The sequence below is a fragment of the Platalea leucorodia genome (genome assembly GCF_965183815.1).
Source record: "Platalea leucorodia genome assembly, chromosome: 8".
Taxonomy (NCBI): Eukaryota; Metazoa; Chordata; class Aves; order Pelecaniformes; family Threskiornithidae; genus Platalea; species Platalea leucorodia.
Window position 1 is genome coordinate 29,410,014 of NC_138830.1, and position 13,711 is coordinate 29,423,724.

General features: G+C 38.0%; 1 protein-coding gene across 4 annotated transcripts in view; it reads left to right on the plus strand.

Annotated features, from left to right (window-relative positions):
• The window catches only part of RYK (receptor like tyrosine kinase), a 94,868-nt gene that overhangs the window by 43,321 nt on the left and 37,836 nt on the right, over positions 1-13,711 (plus strand). For all 4 annotated transcript variants that reach the window (XM_082319755.1, XM_082319754.1, XM_082319752.1 and 1 more), the window contains exons 10-12: positions 8,577-8,646; positions 10,564-10,696; positions 12,533-12,642. In XM_082319755.1, coding sequence (XP_082175881.1) covers positions 8,577-8,646; positions 10,564-10,696; positions 12,533-12,642 — 313 coding nt within the window. The remainder of the gene's footprint in view (positions 1-8,576; positions 8,647-10,563; positions 10,697-12,532; positions 12,643-13,711) is intronic.

Below are 13,711 nucleotides of genomic sequence, written 5' to 3' on the forward strand. Positions count from 1 at the left end.
TTTTTTTTTTTTTTTTAATGCTATATCATCTAATGCTTTAGATTAGCATAACAGATTAGATTAGATAACATTGGGAGTGCAAAGATCACAAGCCCTGGCCAAAAGGTGTCACTTGTTCATACTTTGATCCTTCATGTTGGCCATCCAGTTGTTCTTTTCTATTTGCAGTTTACAGTTTCACTGTATATTAATTTGCTAGTCATCATCATTAAAAGTTTTAGCTTCTCTCACATTTAGACTTTTCTATAGATAATTCGCCTTCGTTATTTCTTTAAATAGACATTCATGAAGATTAAGGATGTGTGTCTCATTACCTGTAAGAACAAGAATATATTGTCTGTACTGTATTTGGGATACTGGAATCCATGGATCAACCCAACCTGAATATGTTCTTTGTTAGAAAGATGAGAGACTTAGCTGACACTTACTGTCTTCATTGTGTTTCTTGCTCTATAGTAGAATTGTTTTATGAGGTCAAAAGGCTTCACTTACCTTTCTGATAGGAGGTTTCCCATCACTCTCAACTTTGGGAAGTGTCTCCGTTGGCATGTTTCTCAAAGCTGGCATTGCATCTCTTGCCAGTGACTGACAGATCTCTTCTGCCTTTGTGCGGTGTGAAACAGACTTTCTTGTGAATTTTTTAGATCATCTTACGTTAGAATAGGAAAAAAACACACGGCTTTCACCTTTGATTTAAAGAACACATTGTTTAATAATGCTTTTCCTGTGGAGGAGAAAATTCTTTGCAGAACAAATGGAATTGTATTATTCCAGGAACATACACAGTGAGTTTGAGTTGTGCAGAGCCCTGACTCATTTAGTACGTTCTGGCCAAGGTACATTTCTGTTAAAAACAACTGATCGTGCTGTTCAAGATAACCTGACTACTTCCATTTAATTTTCTAACCACTTAAAATTTTTCTTATGTCCAAGAATGGAGTGTTTGAAAACAAACCACCCATGAAAAGCACTGGAAACAAAGTCATAGTGTGAGTGAAGATTAACTCTTAAGACTTCATCATTTTACCAACTTTAGCAAAGCTTTGAGTTTTGTTCATGTCATCATAGGTCACTAAAGGACTCTTTCAGTGTTCTTGGCTACCTCTAACATTATACTTTTAAAAACTTTTATTTATTGTTAATCTAATTAAGAGGGGATGCTCAAATTGCACCCACACAGACAATATGGATCATGATGCTGTAATGGAAGCCTTGGAGAAGGACCGTACAATGAATTCATCTGGTACATCTCGGGACTGCAGCTACCTTCAGAGTATTTGTAGCACACAAGACTTTTCCAGTATGAGTGAAAACATGCACTTTGTAGTGCAAGTTTGTGTGGAGTTGTAGATGTGAGGAAACCTGTTAGATGTTAAATGTTTTATGTTAAAACAAGTAGGGACTTAACTGTCCATAGTGTGCAGACCTATTACTGCCTTCATTCGTGTGATGCCTGTTTTGGCCTTCTTATGAACTAGCCACGTGCAAGTTGGTGACCCTTTAGGACTTCTTCAGTACAGTTAGGAGGTGTAGGCATAGAGATCCTGAGAACTTAGGCTATGCAAAGCAGGGGAAAGCAATAGGCATACTTAGGTGACTTAAGTGTGTATGATAAGATTTATGTTAACCAAGTTGAAGGGTTTCTTATTCATATTAGACATGTGGTATATCGCAGCCTGGAGCATACAGAGTTGTTCCCAAGGTACCATTTTTAAATTTCATTGAACTTACTATTCTGGGCAGTTCATTCTTAAAAGCACTGCATTGTGAGAATATTTATAAGTTCAACTTCATGCCTTAAATGTACAGTTATTTAAGTTACTTGATAAAAGTATTTAACCTCCCAAAATCAGAGTGCAGGATCCTGTTTCTGTAGAAGAAAGTTTGGGGGGGGGGGAGAATTCAAGAAAAGAGCTGCTTCTAGTCTGAGATAAATTCTTAAGCATCTTCATAAAGGAAGATACTTGAATTTAAAGAATTAGGGAAAAGTAGCAAATTTCAGAATATCACCTTAAAAATGCACTGTATTTGTCATTCAATCCTAGTTCGTTAAGAAAATATCCTAAGAGACCTAAAATAGTACAGTATACATTAAAAAAATCTTGAGTGGCAGCTCTCAGAGGTTGATATCCAAAGTTCTGTACTACTTAATTTAAAGATTTGCTATTCCATATGCTCCTGCAGGAAAAAGAATCATGATCTACAGTACACTTTCATTTACATACAGTTGAAATCACTACTTGTATTTCAGTTTTGCTGGCTGCTGCCCTTTAGCAGTTGATAGACTTTGAAACATTAAATCAGTTATGTCTCTCTTCCCCAGTTTCACGTTTACTTACACTTTCAGCTTCATTTTAAGTTAAATGGATTACTGACCAAAGACCCTTTTACTTGTTGCTATTTGTTGCTGCTACTTGGCTTCTAGTATTGTTGTTATGTAGGGAAATAGCACTGTCCCCAAATCGTACTTCTCTCTGCCCTTTTCTGCGGTTTAAAGTCATGTGTGCATTTGTAACGTAGGAAAACCAGAACAACATTCCCTGTTTTAGCAGTGTCATGTTGAATCACTTCCATAATATATTAAAATTAGGCTTGAATTTGAAAATATGAACTGTGTTGCTTTGGAAAATAAACTTGTGTGGTTGTGGTGTGGAAACAAACATTTCAATATAAATAGCCTTGTTATTAAGATTGGAGGAGCAATCCTGCTCTATTGAAATTTTTACAAGACTAAGCGTTTACATAAGTGTCCTATGTTGTAACCTCTTTACGTTGTCATTTGTGCCTATATGTTTTAACATAAGGAAGATTTGAATTTTGTAGGATGCATGATTGCCTTGTAAAGCAGATAGACATTGATGCGTAAAAGTATAACCATTACCTGAATGCCTCCGTAGCTATCTAGACTTGCGCATGCAATAGAGCGGCTAAACAGGAGCAAGATGTTTTTCCTTTACTTCTGTGGTAGGCAGAAAGCGATTAGATGTGCTACTGGCTTCCACGGTAACTTGTCGCTGTCTAACTGTTAGGGGCTCTTGAAGTTTTAAAGTGTAAATATTTTTGTGTATGTGCTTCCCCTTCTACCTACAAAAAGGCAGATTGGATCATGACTGCTTGCATTCCTTGAGCAGTTCATCCTTCTGTTAAAGGAAAATTCTGAAAATGTCTGCTAGGAGCATTAAAAATGTCACGTACAACAGATGTGAACTGAGGATAGTCTTTGAGTGTTGAATTTCTTCCAAAAAACCAAGACTTGTGTAGAAGGGTTAAAGTAGCATTCAGGTATGTGTTCTCTTTGAACTGGGATTGAATTCTGCCTTGGGATAAATTTTACAGAATGAATTGCTCTGCAGAAGCAGCAGTAATTAAAAAGGATGTGTTGATACTAGGAGCATTTCTTACCTGAAGCTGAACATTTAGGGCGGTTCAAGTACTACACTCTCAATTCCTGTGGTCACAGAGTCTGTGACCATTGTGCCTGCCTGGATGCTTTTCACCCTTCAATAACTTGAGCTTGTGGACTTTGTCACAGTAAGCAAAGCTGACAAGTTTGAAAGATAATAAGGGTAATACAAGCTTTGTGAAAACAGGTAGCCATATAGAAAGCGGGTTGTATAAGTGTGTTCTGATGTTGGGGAATATTAGCTTGCAATATGAGACAGAAGGAAGTTTGCATGGGAACAAGATGTTAAAAATGGTCCAAAGGTGAGAAGAGCTTCCGGTAAAACATCTTTTTAAATATTGCTGTCAGGAAACATGTTTATCAGAAGCCTTAGACTTCCTAGGTATAATGTTTGCGGAGCTGCTTCTTATATGAGTGCTGAAAGAAATTGCTGTGTGTTACTGCCCATAGAAGGCTATCAAAGGGCTCTGAAATTATTCCAATTTTGAAACCTTTGGTTTTAAGATTCTGCTTTGTCTTCTGTCTGAAGAAACAGATTTCAGGGACCATGCTACAATCTAAAGTCTTTAAGTTGTAATGCTGTGCTTTGCTATTTTGAGATTCTAGGAAGTCTGACTTAAATGTTATTCTTGAAAGCTATCCAGCTAATTGGGTAACCCACTGCAATATCCAGGTAATTGCTGCTTTTCATCTCTGGTAAGTAATTTGAGTTGTGGAGTGACTCTTTTCCGATACACTACCAGCTAGTGAATGTATAGCATGATGCTCTGCAGTTGTTATGAGTGCCTAGTCTCGTAGCAAGCAAATTGCTCCAATGTTAGTTTCATCGCAAAACTTGCCAGAGATTTTTTTCATGTGAGTGTCACAATGATTCATGTGACTGATGATTGATGGTAAACAAAGATTTAAAATGCAGTTTTGCAGATGGCCTTTTAGAAGTTGGTAAAAATCAAATAGGTGCTCTTTCTCCCCATGAACCAGGAAGGGCCTCAGCACATGTCACACTTGCCAGAATTGTGTGGAGAGATTAGCCTCTTATATAAAAATAGTAGTGCCAAGAGCCCCATTGTGCCTGGCTATATACAAATAACGTAATATCATGAGATAAACTTGCAGCTGTATCAAAACTTCTTGAAATCCTAGCTTGTTCTTGTTCTGTGCCTTAGGGTAGACTTTCACAGCCAGGCTCTTGGCACAGAAAGGGTGAAAACAGTGCTTTAAAAGCATCTTGCTGCTTCTAGAATGCAGTTACATCTATCTCAAATAGTCTTGTTTTTAAGCACCTTCTGAAAGTTGGACTTTTTTGGTCCTAAGTCAACATCTAGAATTACTGGGTATTAAATCTTTCTCTTAACTCATGTGGCCTGAAGTCTTTGCTGTTCAGTTGCTCAGCTGTTGGTGTGTGATAGCCTTGTGAAAATAGATGATGCTCTTTCAGGACTAAGAAGTACTGAGCTGGCTACACCTCATGACCATCGAGCTGCAACTGCATGAATTGTTGAGCACTGATGTATTCTTAATCACAAATAGTGTTAATATCTCAGAGGGAAGTTTAGGGTTTTTAAGGGCTTTGAAGAAAGTTGTGCCACAAGCCCTTGTTGCCTTGCCCTGGAGTGTTCGAGTTAAACTTGGGGCTGTTTCCTGATGCACAGATTTAATATATAGGAGACTGTGGCCTCCTCTGTTGTCGCTTTAAGTTGCTATTCTAATTTAAGAGGTTTCTGGCTCTGTGGGAGGCTTTTCCCCCATTCCCCCCCTCTTTAGCTGCGTGTGTGGCTGTGTTCATATCAAATGACTTCACAGATCCGGTACAGAAAAAACAAGCTGAAAAAGCCTGTGGGCGTTCTTGTGCATCTGACAAGATCATTCCCCAAGTCTCGTTTTGTGTGGCTACCCAAACAATTCTGTGAGTAAAATGCCCACGTGTGTGTGCTTACATGTAATGATCAGAGATTTGATACATGGTTTCGGTACAGGATTACACTTTGGCCCAGGCAGGAAAATGAAATCTGTAGGATTCGCCTTAGTATGTCCTTGTAAAAATGTCTCACCAAGCCAGAATTGCTGGGTCACAGCTGTCGCTGGCTTTGCTCTGGGACTGAGTATTTCTCGTATCAAAGCCAGAAATGCTGTGGATTTTGTGGATTGCTTTTAAGGGTTTTCAAAGCAGGATGATCAGATTCACCAGGTCCTCTACAACAAAATGTATTATTGCCAAAATCACCTTCTTTCTAATCTATGAAAATCTGTCTGTTGGATGCTCAAAAGTGGTTATAATCTACTAAGTGTGACAGAGTTTGTTTAAATATACTTTTTGTTGTGTAGCTAAAGAAAATGGCCTTAAAAGGAAGTCTAATTGCAATGGGGACTGTTGCAGTAGCGTTATTTTGTTGGTTTGGTTTTTTTTTTTACCCCCTTTTAACTAGAATCGCGCAAGGAGTGGTGATTTATATTCTGTTTTGAATTATATGTAGTACAAAACCACAATAATCAAATTGTGTGGTTGTTCTAAATTGGCACCAGTCTAAGCTAGAGGAGGATTAGCCTTGTACTCCTATTGTTTGTTCTGAGTGTGTTGAATTTGTTGGTGTTGTGTAAGTTTTTTTTCCATACAGAAAACAAGGAAATAATATTGATAAGAAAACACAATACGGATGCTGGGACTGTTTCACAAGATAAGATTTAGATTTCCGTATATACTTGAATGGGAGTCAATCGTCCTTTTGGGTGCTCAGCGACTATAGCACAGTGTCTCCGAGCTGAAAGAAAACAATGAAACGTAACCGTAACCTGCTGAAAAACACCCTGTGTGATGGAAAGGGAAAGGCATCGGCAGAAAAGTGTCATCTCTTACAGTGTTAGCGCAAAGAGATGAATAGGTGCATTGTCCAAACCAGATTAACTCGTTCTGTAGATTTTTAAAGCTAGTCTTAAATAATCTCTGATTTAGAGCTTCGAATTATTGCATGGTGGAACCAGTTAAGCAAGCACAGGGCCAAATAGTGTATAAGCGAGTTAATCACCTTAAACTCACACCTAGTAATCTCTTTCCTCTCTTCGTCGTACGCTGGGATGAAGAGGTTGTGGTCTTTGAGTTCTAGGAATTAATGCATTTAAACCTGAAGCTGTGTACTAGTAGCCTGCTGGCAGTTCCTCTAACTTCTTATAACATGCTTTTACACCTCTATTTTTAATGCTTCTTGCCCTTTATAACAGTTGGATAATTCAACCATTCATGCCTACATAACTTCATTTTAATGTACTATCTTGGTTTTTCTTGTCTGCTTACAAACCTTTGAAGTCTGTCTCCTACATATCAAATTTGTCATGTATAAAATGCTTGAGTGCTATTCCTGCACAGTAGGTAGGAAAGTATGGCCAGGTGAGGCCTCCTGCACTGCAGAACCTGTCCATACCTTCCCCCCATGCATACTCGTTATCAAATACAATGAAATGCACCATTTTGATGCATCCCACAATAGATCACAGCCATAATTGTCGCTAATCTAATGGCACCTCTGCATCTGGACTTCTCTAGAGCACTGTGTTTTGTCTTTTGGTGGTCTTGGTCCTTCCAGCCTGTACAGGGTCTAGGCAGTGCTCCTTGGGGGTTTCCAAACATGCTTAGGGTTCAGTGCCTCTGGCTGGGACCTGTATCTGCGTTTATAGCCTCCATTTCCTGATCTCCTTTTCTTAGTGCTTGTATGCTTTTGGGAAGGCATACCTCCTTTTTAATCACTCCTGAGCCGAGGTGGTAAAGCAGCCTTTGAAGTAGTTTGCCTTGGGATATCATTCCTTTCCCTGACTTCGGGGAACTTTCTCAATCCAGGCGATGTTTTGTGGCTTGCAGTTCTTGAGTTGTGTGATTTTTTTCTTTTGATGAACCCATCTTAGGCAGGAGCTGTGTTGTGCCTGAAGCTGTCTCCCCTTCCAGCAGATCTGGAAAGCTAAATGCCAATTTGTGTATTATGGTTAGAGCCTATCTATTTAGCTTGCCATTGCCATAAGGGGGAGGCCATGCTCTCCCTCTGGGCTTTGTGCTTTCTTTCCTTACCTTGTGCTCATCTCCACTGACCATGTTCACCACTCTTAACTCGGTCAAAAGTCATGTTTTCTTTTGCAGGGTTAAAGTTCAGTTAGGAAAGGATGTCAGAACTGGTACAGGGGGGAGGGTAAGACCATGAAGAAGGGAAAAGAGCAGAGGAGTTCTCTCTTCTTCTTCCTCCCAGGGCAGTAAAATGTTGGTTTGACTCATCTGTAATATGTAAATTCATCCTAATGCAGCAAGAAAACTGATTGGCCTTTGCTGGGCCATCTCCTGTGCTAGCTTGCTGCCTAGGCACACCGGTACTAGTTCTAGCACGAAGGAGGGACAGAAAATGCGCCCAGGTATGAGGAGGGTGGGATTGTGAGAGCTCTGATTTATATCGCGTTAAGCTTCCCTGTTGCTTCTTGCCACCAGAGGAGGGGGGGGAAACAAACACAAAAATATTTGTGGGGAAGGCATTACAGGCAACGTTTCTGCTTCTGCCCAGTAGATGTTCTGATTGCTGTGGGTTATTGGAGTTATCACAGATGCTTGAATTTTAGCTGGCAGCAGTGAATTTATTTTTTGAAAGGTGGGGAGGAGAACAGCAAACATTTCTAAGGTTACCAAGAGTCAACTGTTTCAAGTAGAGAGCAGTAAATAAATAAATATAGAAATAAACAGTCTCCATCAGTATGGAAGTAATCTGCAGAAGCTTATACTGGTAATTCAGCAGTGAACTGGTGTCTTCTGAGCACTTCTGTGCTTTTGGGAAATGCATGGCATGCTCCTCTTCTTCCAGCAGCACCGGCCCTGTGTGCAGGATGTGACCCACGCTGCCTAGTGCAGGCAGTTCATGCCTGCCCAGAAGCTGTCAGGAAGTGGCAGAAGTACAGTCTGTCAGCACCTGGAGTGTGTTTTGTTTTCCTTTTTCAGCTTCATCCAATTTGTTTAAGAAGAAATATGCCCTAGAACTTGGCTTACTTGTTTGGGTTTTTTTAATTCTGTTTTAAAAAAGTAAGCAAGCAAGTTCTCTTTGTGCTCAAATGACCTCAGCTGACTTGCAAAGCTGGACCAAATTTTAATTAATATGTTGATTTGTTTCCAAAGTTATATCTGTGGTTCCTTTATTTTCTTTTTTATTAGATCAAGCCTCAGAGGTACAGGTGACAATGATGCTGACTGAAAGCTGTAAACTCAGAGGACTTCATCACAGGTAAGCTAAGCAGCGTTTATAAACAAAACTATTATCTGCATGAGCTGAAACTACTTGTGCTTAAAGCTCACTAAGGGGGAGAGGAAATTATTTTTTCAGAACTTAGCAACATTTTGTATGTTTGAAATTTTATTAAGCTATAAAGAGCTGAAACTTTTTTGTGTCACTTCAAAATACAAAATTCTAGATATTATTATTGCAAAGGGTGCTTATAAGCTTTTCTTCCAGCTGCACAGTCAGTAAAATCAAATAGTAGCAGCATATGGGAAGATGGGAAAAGTCTTTGGTTTGGTGTTCCAGGCCTTGCAGTGAAATATGGGTAGATATTCCTTTTATATATTCTTTATTATTACTGCAAAAGGTGCTGCAGGCATGTGTTGGTTTACACTGGTTCTTGCACAGGCTAGTTGTTAAATGTGGTGGAATCTTAGTGACAGTGAGAGTAAGTATATGTGCAGGTTGATTATCAGTTTGGCTAATTTACTAGTCTGCTTTGTATTGTTCATAATTTTCTACATGGCACAGACAAGTACTGTGATTAGGTACACTCCTGCATGGTGACGAGGAAATGCATTTTAGCAGTCTTGCACTCATGTTGTCCTGGCATGGAATCGTAACATCTCTGATGGGATTTATTCCTTAAGAATTACTGGCATGATTTTCTGGAGTGATGCCTTAAGTTTTTAAATTAATGCCCCAAACAGCTTGAGTTAGTGGCAGTTCTGCAGCTTGGATTAAAAGTTGAAATTGGCCTTAATGATCTTCATTACTGGCAAGGATGCAGGTAAGAAGAAAACTATGCTCATTGTCAAGTCCCTAGACTGGTAATTGATCATTTTGCTGGTAATGTGACGGAAATGGGAATAGTTCAAGCAGAATTATTAGTTCTACAGTGCATTTAAAAACTGTTTTTCTAAGAATTATTACAGTTAGGACCTTGCCTAAAATAAAGGATTATTTAATTAAGAGGAGTAGCAGGTTCTTGGGGAAACAAAATTAAAACAAAATGAAACAACCTCCCTCTCATCATTTAAAATCAGTTGTTTCCCTCCCTTTTACAAGTCAAACTCCTTAAATAGTCCAAAAAGCTTTTCTTCTGTACAGTGCCTATTAAGCTGAGACCTTTATCTTGGTCAGAGGTAGAGCGATGTGGGTATGTAGAGCTCATGGGCATGGCATCTGACTATCAGACTTCTTCAAGTAAGAACAGGAAATTTCAAAGTTCCTTTTTAAAAATCGTTATAATTCATTGATTATTTCCTAATATGTCTTCAATAGAAGATACAGGTTTTTTCAAAATGAAACTATATACAGTTTGTTTCAAGTTTCTACAAATTTATCTGTTGATACTATAGGAAGATGTTTAAGCAATGCAGCATGGGGGTAATCTGAGCTATAAGGAGGAGTAAAACACCTGTGATAAAACTCCTGAGATACTCCTGCATTTAGAGTGCAATTTAATGTTTAGTTGATTCAAAACTAAAAATTTCTTTTCTGTCATTTTGAAGTGAATCAGACATGATGTTTTGACTTTCTTTAAAGCACTCTGTAATGGAGGTATATATTTTATATCTATAATTGCGTTTAGAATGATACACTTCCAAGTTGGAAGATATATTGCTTCTTAATATAAATGATAGCTTGTATTCACAGAAATTTATTTCAGCCCTTTTGGATCAAGTGAAAAAAATTGGAGGGTTCTTCCTAATGGGAAAGTACTCAAATATCTTTTTTTTTTTTTTTTTTAAATGTCTAGGGCTTCAGTTATTTGGAGACCTTGTGCTCTGCAATTCGTAATGCAAGATTAATGCTTTTCTTCAGTGTTAAATTACTTTTGCTTACTGTGTTTAGGGATCAAGAAGACTTTTATCAAATTTCAGATTCATAAAATTACGGATATCTCTCCCTGTCTTCCAGGAATCTGCTACCTATCACTCATGTCTGTATAGAAGAGGGAGAGAAACCAATGGTGCTGCTGCCGTACATGAACTGGGGGAACCTTAAACTATTCTTGCGACAGTGCAAGCTGGTAGAGGCCAACAATCCTCAGGTATACTCAGAAATCTGTGACTTCTTGCCCGTTAAACTTAGACTTGGTTTGTCATCTGTTTATGTGCCTTAAAAGAAATAGTTATGATATTCACGTATTCTGTTGTGACAATGAGAGAACTGGCAAGCAGGTTCCTTAGCAAGTGTTTGTCTTGATTCATACAAGGCAAACGTTCTTGGCTGGATTTATCACAGATGTTCAGAGGGCATGAAGCTGAGTCAAACTCTCATTAGAGTAGTAGCTGGTATATCAATACATCTTAAAAATTATAAAAAACATATAAAAATAAAACATAACAATAAACATAGAAAATGGTATATGATTGTGGATTTAAGTTAGAATACACAGGGGAAAACTGTGTATGGAGAAATTTCAAATTTGCTGATTTTTTTTTTTGTATAATTAATAGATCATCCCTTTAATTACTGTAGTTATTTTATAGTAAGCATAAAGCTCTTCTGTTAAACTTTTATGGTGCTGCTGTAGATTTGCTATTAAGTAAAATAACTGAATTTACTTGACTTTAGATACTAAAGGAAGCAATCCCTGCTGATTCTTTTTTTTTTTTTTTTTTTTTTACTGCTGTGGGTGCTCCTTAGCATTCGTAACTTTACTGTGTTTCAGTGGAACCTGTTGCATATATTTCATGAGAAGTGAGAAAGAAAATATTCCTAGATGAGAACATGTTTTTCATATTTTTAAAAATCTGAGTGTTTAGTGATAGATGTGTATATGTATTAAAACGATCCCTCTTGTTAGGATTACCTTGTCTTTTCTTCAACTTCATCTTGGTTTGGCTTCTGTCTTTAGGCTAAATCAAGCACAAAATGAAATCTTGTTTCCTGAGGTCAGTGTTTGTCCCTGTTACGTACCAGATTTCAGACTAGCAAGGGCCACCTACCTCTGTTAATTTACGAGTTGTGATAAGCTGGTAGGCTCTTTCAGCTTTGATTTTACTTGTTTTGCTGCTTAATCTGAGTTATAAATCTCTATGCAATGCACTAATATCCCTTTCCAAGAATTTAAGCAGAAATGATATTTATAATCTATATTATGTCAAACAAGAGTTGCCTCTTAGTAACTAGGTATGACTGTACTTAACTATCAAAAAATGGGGCATTTGGTGTCCTAGATACTTATTTTAAGATGGAACTTTTCTACAAATACCTAAAGCAAACTCTTGATTTTTCTGAAATAATACGTGGCTATTGTTCGTAATAACAACCTGTTAATGAAGAAACCAATTTGTTATTGTTTAAATTTAGTATTTGGTTTATTTTAATAAATAAATTCAGTGGGTCCACCTACATGCTGAAGTCTGTGAAACACTATAGAAATGGAAGAGGGAACCCAAGATATAAATATGTGCAAGGGTTTAACTTATATAGGACTGTGAAGTTGTAAAAGTAGATGGAGCAACAATCCTTGATAGTAGTTTTCAGCAGTAGACAGCAACAAGAATTTTGAGTGCTGTTTGTGCTCTGCTGCCTGAAAATGGGTTGGTTTCTGGGAAAACAGGAAGTGAAAAAAGTGTGGTAAGAAGGGTAAAATTGACCGTTTTTGCTTATGTTCAGCACTAATCAAAGAAAAAGTTGTGTAGCAGTGACGCTGTTGCAAATTGGAAACATTTGCCCTGGCATGCCAAAAAAAAAAAAAAAGTTAAGATTTAGAATAGGGTGTCTTCATAAGTTTTCAACAGGTGGTAGTGTCTGTAGCTGCTAGAAAGCATCAGCCACTAAAGGGGAGGGGAGGGGGCACTAGAATACAACAAAACCACTAACCTCGCAGGCACTGGGCTTGCAGTTTTGCAATTATTGTTGTTCTGTGCTCTTGCAGGCAATTTCCCAGCAGGATCTTGTGCATATGGCTATTCAGATTGCCTGTGGAATGAGTTATTTGGCCAGACGGGAGGTCATTCACAAAGACCTGGCTGCTAGAAACTGTGTGTAAGTACTCAACGGGGTAGAGTCATTGTGTAGACAATGTTATCTCAGTAGCTAGAGCTAGGATGGGCTTTCTCCAACTGACCTGATCTCTACTTCAAAATATACCACTGTTTTGGTTTTTTTTTTTTTCTGAATTTTGGGTGAATAGTCAGTGAAGTTGTTTACCTTTAAACATAAGGTGAACCAGAAAGCATGGTTTTCAAGAAAGCAGAATATCCTCACCTTAAGCACTTTTGCTAGGTTTTGTCTATCCTTATTTTTTTCAAAGGCTTGAAAAATATTAAAGCTTAAACTTTAATAAAAAACTTGGAATATCTTTGGCTATTTACCATTGGATAGATTTTTGTATGAAGATGGCTTTCTTCATTTCTTTTTTCTTAAAAAAATAGCCTAATGGCTTTGATCGCTGGTAGATTTTAGTTGTCAAATGATGAATAGATATGAATGTGCTCTGTAAATGGTAGGAATGCCGAAGCAGGGTTTGAGACCATCTTCTGACTGGAATATGCCCTCAAAATGTAGAGATTGTTTGAGGTGTTTGGTGGCTTTCTATAAACCAGACCAACTGTGCTCATTCTCCACCTGCTTTCATACCTAATTAGAGGAAACGTAGAAAATACAGGCTTCTGCCTAAACTTAACTAAACATCTGAAAATACCTAAAGGGGCAGGTAGTCCATGAGCTTAGTCTTATGGTATCTGCAAATAATGCCATAATTCAAGTAACACAGCTGCTATTCAGAATTCAAGACCGTGTTTGAAACCTTGAATTCGAGTTCTTGATTTGGAGAGCCACTTTTTTGTTGTGTCCGTGTCTTCCCTCCCCCCCCCGCCCCGGACATGTATTGGTCTATTAATGAACTAGCAATGAAAGAACAGAAGAAGCAACCTCTGGGTTATACACCAGAGCTGTGTACAAATTGTCAGTCAATGTAGTAAGTTCTAATGAGGTAACTGAACTCCTGAGGAATATAAAGTCTTTAACCTGAAATTGGCTATTAGAGGTGATTTTGAGATTTGATGAGCTCTGCTTTATAATAAATAATTTCATTTATGAAACAGTACATCAT